This window comes from Notamacropus eugenii, chromosome 2 (genome assembly GCF_028372415.1).
Source record: "Notamacropus eugenii isolate mMacEug1 chromosome 2, mMacEug1.pri_v2, whole genome shotgun sequence".
Taxonomy (NCBI): Eukaryota; Metazoa; Chordata; class Mammalia; order Diprotodontia; family Macropodidae; genus Notamacropus; species Notamacropus eugenii.
In genome coordinates, this window is record NC_092873.1 from 476,520,939 (window position 1) to 476,534,742 (window position 13,804).

General features: G+C 37.6%; 1 protein-coding gene across 3 annotated transcripts in view; it reads right to left on the reverse strand.

Annotated features, from left to right (window-relative positions):
• Positions 1 to 13,804, reverse strand: part of FIRRM (FIGNL1 interacting regulator of recombination and mitosis) — a 76,743-nt gene that overhangs the window by 1,330 nt on the left and 61,609 nt on the right. For all 3 annotated transcript variants that reach the window (XM_072648681.1, XM_072648683.1, XM_072648682.1), the window contains 4 exons: positions 12,700 to 12,813; positions 6,990 to 7,094; positions 4,802 to 4,882; positions 1,562 to 1,684 (listed from right to left, as the gene is read on the reverse strand). In XM_072648681.1, coding sequence (XP_072504782.1) covers positions 1,562 to 1,684; positions 4,802 to 4,882; positions 6,990 to 7,094; positions 12,700 to 12,813 — 423 coding nt within the window. The remainder of the gene's footprint in view (positions 1 to 1,561; positions 1,685 to 4,801; positions 4,883 to 6,989; positions 7,095 to 12,699; positions 12,814 to 13,804) is intronic.

Sequence of the window (13,804 nt, forward strand, 5' to 3'; positions counted from 1 at the left end):
GTGGAGGAGGATTATCATGTCAGTCTGCTCATTTAAGAATGCAGATTTGTTAGAATAAAAGTCAAAACCTGTTTATTAATGGTACAGAGAAGAGAGAACGTCCCTTGGAACCAGAAAGACTTGGATTCAAGTCTTGCCTTTGACAAATACTGGCTAAGTGACTTAAGGCAATTAAGTTATGGAAAAGGTGCCAACGACTTTAGTAGAGCAAACTCCCCAACCTCAATGACATCACAGGGTCAGTCCTTACCCCTATCCTAAACGCTTTTACCATCACAATAAAAACGTCATATTCAAATTTTAGCCAATGATCCACTTCTCTCAGGCCATAAATAGTAAAATCAGTGAAGTTAGCAAGTATTTATTAAAGACTTTGGGCCAGGCACTATCTGCCCTCAAGGAGGTCACATTCCAATGAGGGAAACATGCTCAGAGGTGGGGAGTGTCTGAGAGCAGGATGGAGGGCTTTAAAAACCTAAGAGAAGTGTATTGATCCTGAAGATAATAGGGAGCTCTTACTGAGTAGCGCAGTGAAGTGGTTAGTCCTAGAATTTAGGAAAATCATTTTGGCAGCTGAATGGTAGATTAGACAAGCAGGAGAACTCGGGATAATGTGTCATTAAAACCTAGAAAATAGAAAGTATCCAGGAAATGGGGATTAATAGTGTGTATGGTTGCAACTGAAGTAAGGAATGATGAAGACTGAAAAAAGGCCATTACAGCAAATGCGAGGTTAACAGCAATTTGGAGACAGGCTTAGGGAATTTATTGTGATAAGATCTGATCTAATCCCACTGCTTCATAGCAGCACATCATTTTTAACCAAAAGGAGCATCAATCAACTGGGCAATCCTATTTTCAGTAGTTTTACTCCCCAGACTTGGCTCTAAATAACCTTAATTTATTTAATTCGTGAAAACTGTAGTTTAACCTGGGACAGTGAAACATTAGAAGCAATATTACAGTTGGTTTGGTCATTTATATAAACTATAATATACATACATAAGCATAAGTAGCAACAATATGTAACTATTGCACAGCTTATTTCTTTGGCTTCCAAAGATAAGCTATCTTAGATTTTTCTTAGGAAAGACATTTTTCCAAAGATTGTAAAGTTTTGATTAGAATAGCAGACTGGTACTATTTACTTTTTAAATATAAAATGAAGTCAATATGTAAAAAATTATTTGCTGCAGTAAGGGTGAGGAAATTTCATGTTCTCCATATCACTACAGATATGAAATACGAGGATTCAACTTTTTGGTGCGTAGGAAGTATGATAAAAAGTTCCAACATATCAGGTTTTATAACTCATTAAAACAAAATCATGCACTAAGGAGCCTAAACTGCTAACTCATGCTTAAGCTCTTCTTTGCCACTGAGCTAACATAAAAAGGTTCTATGTGAAGAGTGGTGAGTGCCGTGCTTGTAAAAATGTCTGCGGCTTATGAAGTATATCTGATAGTACTGTTGTTTAGCACCATTAGTGGTACTTAATGTTCCTTGTTCATAATTTTTCCATCCTCTGACCAATGAAAAATTTGAATGAAGAAGCACATACCTGTAAAGTTGACAAACATCGTTCTCTTTCAACCTTTACTTTAAGAAAGTGTCCATTTAAGACTTGCTTTTCCTGCTTAATCCGGTCCACTCTGGCACGTACTGTTTCATGTACCAGTCTAGTCTGTGAGAAAGACCACAAAAGCCCAACACAAGCACATATAGCTTATTATTAGGAACCATTCAATGTAAGAGTCAAACAATGAAAATACAGTTTTAATATCCATACACGTCTATTTTTAATGATGCCCAATGAAATGACAGGATGCAAGAAGAGTAAGTACATTATCACAGGCTCCTAGTGCAACACAGCGCACATAGCAAGCACTTCATATCACCAAATGTCAGGGACATAGGGGTGACTGAAGCTTGAGGGAAAAGAGGTTGAACTAGAAGACCTCTGAAGTCCCTTCCAACCTTGGGATACTATGAATGTGTGAGACCTTGGGAGATGGAACTCAAAACTAAAAAAAAACAAAAAACGGTTTAAGAAGATCAGAGACAGCAGAACGGGGCAGAAGGCTGCCCTGTCAAAAACACAAACATGGATGTCCATTTCCTTCCCTCCTTTGACTCCCTCCCAGATCAGAGCCTCGTTAGCTCTGCTCCCCCAAGAATCTAACTGCTCTCTGTATTTCCAGTCTCTCCCTCTCTAGTCCGTCTTCCACAGAGCAGCCAGTTTGATAACCCTTCACTCATTCAACTAGGCCTCTTGCATAAATTCCTGTTTGGCATTTAAAATCTTAATGAACTGCCTCTAGCCCATCTTTTTAGACTTCCCCTCACACATTTTATATCGTAGGCAGATGGGCCTGCTCACTGTTTCCTGTATGAGATATTCCATCTCATGTCTCTGCTTTCATAGACTCCTTGATACCCAGGAAGGGAATCTGAGCATACTCAAATGTGCTATTCTGATGTCAAAGAAGAAGGTAGGGTTGTTAGGTGGAAGAGGACTCAAGCCTGTCCTGTTCCATCCCTAATGGCCAAACAGTCCATGGTTCAGTGGAGCATATTTTGAGGAAAAACTTTCTAAATGTTAAGAACCATTTAGAAATAGAATGGGCTGGGTTGCCTCCTAAGGGAGTCACATTGCCCATCACTTAAGGTCTTTAAGCATTGGCAGGACAATCATTTGTTAGAGCAATAGACATTAGACAAGGCTGGACTGGATGACTTTGCGGTCCAGTCCTTCCTAGCACTGAGTTTCAACGTTTTTTAACTTTTAGGAAAACAGATGGCTATAAGTTCAGAAGAACTGTGAATGTCTCAAGACTGAAATTTTGAGAACTCAGCTATAAAGAATGCTGGAGAGGAAGAAAAGGAAGCATCTACAGAAAAGTCACTAATGAGCTGAAATGAAAACTTCATGTACAAAAGAAGGGGCATATGTAATGAAGGTGTATACAAAAGAAAGGTGGTGGATGGGTAAAAATAGTATCAGGAAGATTAAAGCCTGAGCTGAATTTAGATTGGTAAAAAATTATAAGAATGAAAAAACAATTACGCATATTTGGACCAAGAAGAATACAGAAGAGATAGGGGTGGTTTTGAGCATATCATGGATGTTAACAGATTGTCAAGAGAAATGAGAACATCTGATATTTCAGAAATCCAGATCAAATAATTTTCAATAATTTCTTCTGAAGCTGCATTAAGAAAATGTGTGTAGACTATTAAATGCATTTTATATAACACATTCTTGGGGGGGAGAAGCAGACATGATAGTATTAGAAAAGAAAAAAAACTAGGCATAAGTTACATTTAGGACAAATAAAAAGGATTATTTTCTCACATGCACTCTACTTTCATGCTTATATACATTATGGTATTACACAACTTAAGAATAATGTCTTCAATCAGAAAAGTACAAACTACATGAAATCCATTTTTTCACTGCACTTAGCTTCAAATTCTAACTGGTCTCTAATTATTCAATTCAATAAATAATTTACTTAATGTCTATTATGTACAAGACACTGATAGGCATAGAAGATACACAGACAAAAATGAAACTAACCTTGACTTGAAGGGGCTTACATCTTCCTAAGGAGAAATAAATTTCTCCATAGAAAAATATTACAAGGAAATATAACTATAGAAGGAAAAGAAGATTAACAGCTGCATGGGGGAAAACATGGCAGACATCAAGGAAAGCTTCACTGAGAAAATAGTACTTCCCTAAACTGACCTGAGCCTAGGAAAATGAAAAGGGATGGCTTCTGTCAATGAGAAACACCATCTTCAATGCTGAGTGTATGAAGGAGAGTATGAAATAAGCCTAGAAAGTGAGACACGGGACTTTTCTGAGCAAGAGCAATTTTTTGATCAGACCTTTGCCTTAGGAAGACTATATTGAAAGGTGAGTGGAGAATTGACTGGAAAGAGGAGAAATTTGCAGAGGAGAGACTGATTATAAGGATATTTCAATAGCTTGGGCAGGAGGCAGTAAGACCTGAACCAAGATTGTGGTTATGAAAGTAAAAAAAAGTGGAAAGATAGAAAAGACACATTTTGGAAGCAGAATTGAGAAAGCCTGGCAGTGGACTGGACATGGGAGTGAGGGAGAGAGAAGAGATATAGATCATGACATATAATTATGATTATAAACTGGGATAAAGGAGAGAAATGTGCAGGAGGGGAGATTTTAATGAGTAAACTAAGGAGTTCCATGTAAAATATTTATGAGAAATATAGATGGAGTGCTCCAGCAGGCAACTGGAAATGCAAGAATGGAGAGAATTCAGTACAGATTAGGGGTGGATACACAGGGATGAGTTGACTGATTGGTGATAATTGAAGCCCATCCTAGCAGGCACCCAATTTTGTAACCGTAGGGTCATCCTTAACTGCTTCCTGTCTCTCATCCCCCACATTCAATGAGCTGCCATGCCTTGTTGAAAGAAAGCACAAATGACACTGGAGAGAGATTATGGATGAGCTATCTTTAGGAAAACATAAAATTATTATCAACATAAGAAAATGAAAAAATACAAGAAGCAATCTAGAACACGGAAGAGTCTAATAATATTTGGGGATTTCAAAGAAAAATAACTCAAGGTTTTTGTTTTTTTTATATTATCCTATAAAATAGAATACAAATAAAGTGATAAGCAGGCATGCATTATACAAAATAAATTTAAAAAGAAACCTTTAAGCTATTATATTTATAATATTCCACATAAAGTTTATGTAAAAGTGAACACAAAATAGGGCTAGTTTGGCTCTATAAATAAAATACCTTCTCTAGAAAGCATATAACCTTGTTCTTAGTTTCTTCAGAATTAAGACACTGTGGAACTGTATCTTCATGGTTTGTTCCCTGTTGATAAATATTTTAAACAAGTTATCAGTACTCTTTTTCACTGTATTACAACCAATCATAAGAACACAGAGTGGAGCAATAGATAAAAAGGGAGTCGGGAAGCCCTGGGTTCAAGTCACATCTCTAATGAATTACAGTGCTGTCCTCTTATATAGGAATGTCTGCCTCACAGCATCAACTGAGAAATACAAACCACCAGAAATTATGTTGCAGGGGTCATTTAATTCTTTAAAAAAATACCACAAACAAAATAAGCAGACTGACACACGAGACACTACTGCGTCATTGTCCAAATAATGTCACAGAAAGGGTCTGTAATATTGTGGTGGCTTTGGTTATAAACAATGTTTTAATGATACAATTTTGAAGAGGGGGGGGCACTTTGTCTGAAAAGGTCTTGCAACGGTGCAGTAACCCCTTTCCTGTAAATGTCTTCCCCTTTTTATTTATACATTGTGTGTAACTTTACATAAGCTGTCTGACATCAGAAACTGCTGCCTTTGTGTTCCTAGCACCTAGCAAGGCCCCTGATACACAGAAAGCAACTAAAAAATGCTTACTGAGCAAATGTCTTTTTCACTCTTTAATTTCTCTTCATTCATTCAAATAGCACTTATTAAGTTTTTCTTGTGTGCAAATGTCGATGCTATAAGGTTTACAAAGACAGACATTAATTAAGGTAACACACTTGCTTTCAAGGAATTTCTTCTGTTACTTTTTACCTCTCTTTGGTGAAATAAATGTATTATTTGATGCATATACTGAATAATTTTATATTGCACAACCTTTCAACTAAATGGCATCTCATCAATTAAGCTGCTGTTTACTTGCATGTGGCCTTTAATGTATTTGAGTGGCTGTATAGAATCCAGGCTCTCTATTCCTGCACTGGGCAGCGAAGTGGTATAGGAGATAGAGTGCTGGGCTTGCAATCAGGAAGACTGAGTTCAAATTCAGACACTTACTAGCTATGGAACCCTGGGCAAATCACTTAACCCTGTTTGCCTCAATTTCCTCATCTGTAAAATAAGCTGGAGAAGGAAATGGCAAACCAGTCCAGAATCTTTGTCAAGAAAGCCTCAAATGGGGTCCTGAAGAGTTGGACAGAACTGAAATGACTGAACAACAACATCCCTGCATTAAATGAATAATAGATGGACTGAAAGCCTGGCAAAATTTGAAAGAGAATAATAGAGCTTTCAGTGTTTCCATTTGAAAGGCAATCTATTTCAAGATAAAATAATTTCACTCATCAACATTACTGACTCTTTTTAAACACATAATAATAGTTGACATTTATACTGTGCTTAAAAAAGATTACTTTCAGTTCCAACTTCTTGCCTGTCCTCCACCCCTTCCCCACTCATTGAGTGGGGTAAGCAGTATAATCCCCATTATCCATAAGGAAGTCATGCAGCCCAGAATTGGACAATAGTTAATGGAAGTTGCCGAATGTAACCCCATCTTGTGCCCATTTTCTGAAGACGTGTTCAGTCCCCTCACCATCTCTGGACCCTGAGGCCTCTCAGGATGGCTGCTGCTGCTGCTGCGTCTGGTCAGTCCACACCTCAGTGCTGCAGACCTCTCTGTCTGTCCTTCTAAGCTGTACTGGGTTGGAAAAATGGCTCACTCTGACCTATTCATTACATTTCTTAGAATTCGATTTGACATGCTATTTAAAGTGGTTCAGAGGGGAGTGTAAAGAGAGCTTGGAAAAAATGCTCCCTTTACTCAAATCTCTTGGCTCTGCCCCCTCAAAATGTGCTCTTTAAATTGTTTTTCTTCTTAAAGGGATGAAGTTGCTATTGGCTCCTCATACTCACACCTCTAGTAGCCTTCATAGTCAAATGTGTTTATGTGCAAGATGATTTTCAGTCTGTGGCAATAGAACACTATTGATCTCAGGAAGTGAACAGACATAACTAATGAGTTTGGTCTAATTAATGCTATATTCTAATGAAGGACTAGAAACTGGTGCTGCTAAGGTTCATACACAACCCACTGGTTACAGAAGACAGAAAGTTCTCATACAATACAATAGTTATTTATTGGTTTAATAAAAAATATTAGTGAATTCATCCAATGAGATCAGTCTTATACTTACCTCTGCAAAGTCTGTAAATGCCTCCAAGGTATGCTGCTCTATCAGCCAATTCTTATCAGTCAGTAGCAAGGTAAAAATAGAAGGCAAACTAGGTAAAACTCTTTCCTGCAAGAAGAGAAGAGCTATTTAAACAGACAGAAAAAAAAGACCTCAGTTAATGTAAGATTAACAATGGATTATGCCTTATTATTTTTATTTTCAAAAGACATGAAGGACCATAGTAAACTGCAACATTTTCAAATGCGAGATTCACAAGTAGCAGAGTAAAGGAAGAAGACGGGCTGATCATGGCAGGCCCTCCTGTGTTTGTTGGGTACCTGCTTGTATACCACAAAGCAGACAAGGAGAAGCAGCTCAGAGGACATTTCAGCCTTGATGAGCACCATAAGCACCTGCTCCATGTAAGGCCCTGTGCCGGGTTCCAGGGATAGAGACAGAAATGAAATAGATCCTGCCTACAAGGGGATTACATTCAACTAGGAAGATACAATATGGACTTCTTGTCCTTGAGTCATTTTTCGGTTGTGTCCAACTCTTCATGACCCAATTTTGGGGTTTTCTTGGAAGATTTTGGCAGGGGTTTTCACTTTACAGATAAGGAAATGAAGGCAAACCAGGTTAAATGACTTGCCCAGGGTCACACAGCTGGTAAGTTTCTGGGGCTGAACTGAACTCGGGTATCCCAATTCCAGGTCTGGTGCTCTGTCCACTGTGCCACCTAGCTGCCCTACAACATGGACAGAAATATGTAAATTTTCAAAGTAATTTCGAAAGAAAGAGAAAAGTAATAACCAGGAAAATCTGAAAAGGCCTCTTGTAGGAGACATTACCTAGCACCTAGCAAGGCCCTTGTGAGGGTTGCCAAAGATAGCTTCAAAGGTCAGTAAGAAAGAAAGCTCTTTCACTTGGGTGAGAGGGAAGCGTGGTCTGGCCCCAGCAGCCACTGTATCAGCAGCAGTGGCCACTTCTGGAGCTCTCAGCCTATAGAAGGTGGGAGAATCAAGCATCTAATCTGGGTCACGAAGAAGCACTGACATGGTGGAGCTGGTGGCAGCTGTAAACAGCTACTCATAGATCCAGGTGAGAAAAGAGTGCTTGTGGTTGCTCACAGACCAGAGTGCAGGCCAAGACAGGAGTAAAAACCTCTCCCTTGATTATGCCACTTTGGAGGAACTGAGAACTTTCAGGTCTCCAGAGATATCTCAGAGAACAGCTGCACAAAACCTCTCAAGACTGGGGTGGTACAACCTCCACTTGACAAAGGGATCAAAAGTTAAGTAATTGGCTGGGAAAATGTCCAAAAGGGAAAAAAAATAAGACTACAAAAGGTTACTTTCTTGGTGAAAAGATATTTCCTTCCATCCTTTCTGAGGAGGAAAATCAAAGTGTACAACCAGAGGAAGACCAAAGTGGAGGAAGACAGCAAGGCTGAGCATCCCACATCCAAAGCCTCCAAAAAAAATATGAAATGGTCTTAGGCCATGGGAGAGCTCAAAAAGGATTTTGAAAGTCAACTAAGAGAGGTGAAGGAAAAATTGGGAATAGAAATGAGAGCGATGCAAGAAAATCATGAAAAAACAAGTCAACAGTTTGCTAAAGGAGACCCCCAAAAATGTTGAATAACACCTTTAAAAATAGACTAACCCAAATGGCAAAAGAAGTCCAAAAAGCCAATGAGGAGAAGAATGTTTTAAAAATTTGAATGGGCCAGATGGAAAAGGAGGTCCAAAAGCTAACTGAAGAAAATAGTTCTTTAAAAACTAGAATGAAGCAGATGGAAGCTAATGACTTCATGAGAAATTGAGAAATTATGAACAAAACCAAAAGAATGAAAAAACTAGAAAACAATGTGAAACACCTCATTAGAAAAACAACTGACCTGGAAAACAGATCCTGGAGAAATAATTTAAAACTTATTGGTCTACCTGAAAACCATGATCAAAAAAAGCCTAGACACCATCTTCCAAGAAATTATCAGGGAAAACTGTCCTGATATTCTAGAACCAGTAAAATAGAAATGGAAAGAATTCACTGATCACCTCCTGAAAAAGACCCCAAAAGGAAAACTCCCAGAAATATTGTAGCCAAATTCCAGAATTCCCAGGTTAAGAAGAAAATATTACAAGCAGCCAGAAAGAAACAATTCAAGTATTGTGGAAATACAATCAGGATAACACAGGATTTAGCAGTTTCTACACTAAGGGATCAGAGGGCTTGGAATATGGGATTCTAGAGGTCAAAGGAGCTAGGACTGAAACCAAAAATCACCTACCCAGCAAAACTGAATATAATACTTCAGGGGAAAAAAAGGGAATTTCAATGAAATAGAGAAACATGAAAAAGTAAACAGGAAAGAAAAGCCGTAAGGAAATCATTGAAGTTGAACTATTTACATTTCTACATGGAAAGATGATATTTGTATTTCATGAGACCTTTTTCAGTATTAGGGTAGTTAGAGGGAATACAGATACACGCAGATACACGCAGATACACACAGATACACACACACATACATATATACACACACACCCCTATACATACATACACATATATATGTATATGTGTTATATACACACACACATACACATATATATGTAGGTATGTATGGGTATGTATGTGTCTATTATATATGTGTAGGTATATATAGGTATGTGAGTGTTTATGTATATATGTGTATGTATATATGCATACACATACACATACACACATATATGTATATATATACACACACACATAGAGGGCACAGGGTGAGCTGAATATGAAGGAAGAATACCTAAAATATAAAATTTACTGTTGAGTAGAATGTACTAGGAGTAAGAGAAAGGGAGAAGTAGAATGCAGCAAACCATCTCACATAATAAGAGGCAAGAAAGCGCTTTTACAATGGAGGGGAAGAGGGGGGAGATGAAAGGAAATAAGTGAGCCTTACCTCATGGGATTTGGCTTAAGGAGGGAATAACACACACTCAGTTGGATATGGAAATCTATTTTACCCTGCAGGAAGGCAGGGGGAAAGAGGATAGGAGAAGGAAGACAATAGAAGGGACAGCAAACTGGGGAAAGAGATAATCAGAAGCAAACACTACTGTGTGGGGACAGATCAAGGGAGAGAATGGAATAAATGGAAGGCAGGGCAGGACAGAGGAAAATGTTGTTAGTCTTCTGAAACATAACTTATATGGAAGTGTTCTGCATGGCTCCATATGTATGACCTATATCAAATGGCTTGCTTTCTCAATGAGGGTGGGTGGGGAGGGAGGGAGGGAAAGAATATGGAACTCAAAGCTTTAAAAATGAATGTTAAAAATTGTTTCTGCATGCAATTGGGAAATAACATGTACAGGCAATGGGGTATAGGAATCTATTTTGCCCTACAAGAAAATAGAGGGGAGGGGGATAGAAGAAGGGGGTGTGATGGAAGGACAGACTGAAGGAAGAGATGGATGGGGTGCATGTTTCCTGGGGGGGAGTGAGGAGAGATGGGGAGAAAATTTGGAATTCAAATTCTTGTGGAAGTAAATGTTGAAAACTGAAGAATAAATTATATATTAAAATTTAAAAAATTTCTCTATTCCAATAAGGTGACTTACATACAAAAATACATTTAATTATCCAAAAGCCCAAAATGTGCTAGCATCCTGGAAGTTAAGTCAGTGGACACTGTTAAATCATTCATTCCTTTAGATACATTCTGCACTAAGAAAATAACTGTTAATCCTTTACTGCTTTCCTAGGCTATCACCATTGCACTGGCTGAACACTCTTCCCTACCCCATCCTGACCCTTTGATGAACTAATTCAACTTTACAGTATCCACTTTTCTTGACTCCCTTGGTCTCTTAGCCTACTGCTCATCCTGCCATGCTGAACCTTAGCCTTACATTATTCTCATAATCTGCTGCCTTTGCTCCTGCTTACTCTCTGTTGAATAATATTTGAAAAAAATTCATAAAACCTTGCTGATTGGGTCCACTACAATTTAATGTTACATGAACTACAACTGGGACCTCACTGGTGTAAGGCAATCCTTGTATATATGCCTCCCTAAGTAATTGACTAATCCACTAACTACAATGTCTTTTTCAAGTCTTCTCATCCTTTCTCAAACTTCATGTGGCTTCCCCTACACCCCACCCCCCATATTTGACTAAAATCATTCAGGCCATTCACTGAGGACTCTCTCTCCTTTCCTTCCCTCATCTCATATCACTCACATGCCTTGTGCCACATCTCATCCTTCACCTATATATGACATGAAGAGGTGGCCCTTCTTGCCAAGGCAAACCCCTCTACAAAGGGATTCCCATTCCCTCTTCTCCAGCCACCTGCCCCTACTATCAATCCCACTTTCTCAACAATCTTCAGTCTCTCCCTGATTACATCCCTACTACCTACAAATAGGACGTAGCTAGTGGTGGTGCACTGGATAGATCACTGGACCTGGAGTCAGATCTGAGTTCAAAACCAGCCCCAAACACTTATGGTCTATGTAACTCTGGGAAAATCACTTAACTTCTGTCTGCCTCAGTTTTCTCACCTGTGAAATGAGAATAGTAGCACCTACTTCCCAGATTTGTTGTGAGGATCAAATAAGATATTTTTAAAACTGCTTTGCAAACGTTAAAATGCCATTAAAATGCTAGCTATACTTATAATTATCATTACTAGTAACAAGCCTATGTCTCCCCTATCTTCAAAAATCTCTCACTTGAGATCATGCTATACCTCTCATCACTTTTGTGGTTAGTCGTGTAAAGTTCTTCTATAAATTGGTATTTCCAATTCACTCTCTTCTTAATTAAGCAATCTGGCTTGTGACCTCATTCAACTGAAACTGCTCTTTCTAAAGGTACCACTGGTTTCTTAATTGAAAAAATCACCAGCTTTTTCTTAATCCTCTTCCTTTTGTACTTTTCTTCAGATTCTGACAAGGTCAATCTTCCTTTGCTCTTCCCAATTTTCATGACATTGCCGTTTCCTGGTTCTCTCTTCCTACCTGCCTGCCCCTTCTCAGCCTCCTTTGCTGATCTTTCAGGTTATGCCTGCTCACCATGGGTGTGTCCCCAGGACTCTGTCCTAGGTTCTCTTCTCCCTCTACGCTATGTCATTTGGTGATCTCATTAGCTCCCATGGATGGATAAAATTGTTACCTCTGTGTAAAAGATTCTCAGACCTATTTTATCAGGCCTTTCTTTGTATCCCTTTCATTTAGCACAGTGTTTGGCATACATTAAGCTCTTACTAAATTCTTGCTGATTTGACTTAAGTTTTAATATCTCCTTTAAAAATATGACTTAAGAACAATGACTGATGCAATGACAATTCTAGAGAACTGAAGATGAAGCATGTTATCCACTTTGTGCCAAAGAGGTGATGGAATCAAAATGCTGAAGGAGAAATACATTTTTGGACTTGGTCAATGAGAGAATCTGCTTTGTCTGACTACTTATTTATTATAAGAGCTTTCTTTTTCTTTTTTGCTTGGAGTTGTAGGGAGTAGGAGAAAGAGAAAACAAATGCTTGTTAATTTTTTAAAAACAAGAAAATTAAAAAGAAAATATTTTTAGTTTCTCCAACATTTTCAATAAATCCATGAGATATTAGTAAAACAAAGTCAAAAACTACTATCTATTCTATAGGCATCATTCCTTCAAGAGACAGGAAATTTAAGGTTTAATAACACAGAAACAATAGAGCTGTACAGTATTACCTGTATAGCTTGTGGAATAAAAATTCTCCCTAAAGAAGACACAAAATCCAGAATCGCCAAACGGACATGGTCAGGAGGATCCAATTTAAGTAGAGAAGTCTGCAGAGTTACCACCTAAAAAAAAAAAAAGACGACCTAAGATTACTTACATACTGAAACCTCAGCTGGTCACATACCACTCAAGAACTGAAACAATCAATTCTAAACTTAATATCTGTTTTATGAAGTCTGACAAAGATATAGAACAATTATTTAAATTTTAGAATTATACAGCTTTAAACAATATATATATATGTATATAACATATATTATGTACATGTATGCCAGTTATATATAGCTTCTTAAATGTGTATAAGTGAACTGTTTTAAATCAAACATTTTAAATATACCAGGGAAATATGGTACTTAAATAAATTCAGGAAGTAAATCTTCTTAAAAAAAAAGGATCTCTTTGTGATAGAAATACTTCCAGTAAATATAGATTTCATATTGTTATTTTAAGTTGTAGTACTCTATAAAACTCTTCTCCCTAATCATAAAATTTTAGAGATGTTTACAGAAATATACTATGTATTTTTTACTATATTCAACATAAAAAGAAGCTACTATGCACTCCTGTACCAGTTTTATTTCTTGTATATTGTACTCTTGTTTTGTATAATGATTTTTACTTTTTCTAGGGCATCTTTAAATCATTTTTCTTAAAGACAGAATGCCTAGAGATAATTAAAGATCACAGATATCTCAGAATAACACAACAAATTGAAAAGCTGAACACGATCATGCAGGAAACTGTCCTGATTATCTGAATACAGAAAACAAAGCACAGAAAACAAAAGAGTTCATAGAATGCCTAAGGTTCAAATGCTAAGACGTACAGTAGGAAAAATTTAACACTTCCAATCACAACAAATTCTGCAAGTGGCCAGGAAAAAGACTTTCAAATATAAAGGAAATTCAAAAAAGACAACACTATATTTTACATCCACAAGAAACCCCAGAAGTGAAGGAATAATGTATTCTAAGGCACAAAAGAGTTCAAAATATGACACAAAAGTATAAATCCTGCAAACTGGAGCCTAATCAATGAAAAAAAACATCAATA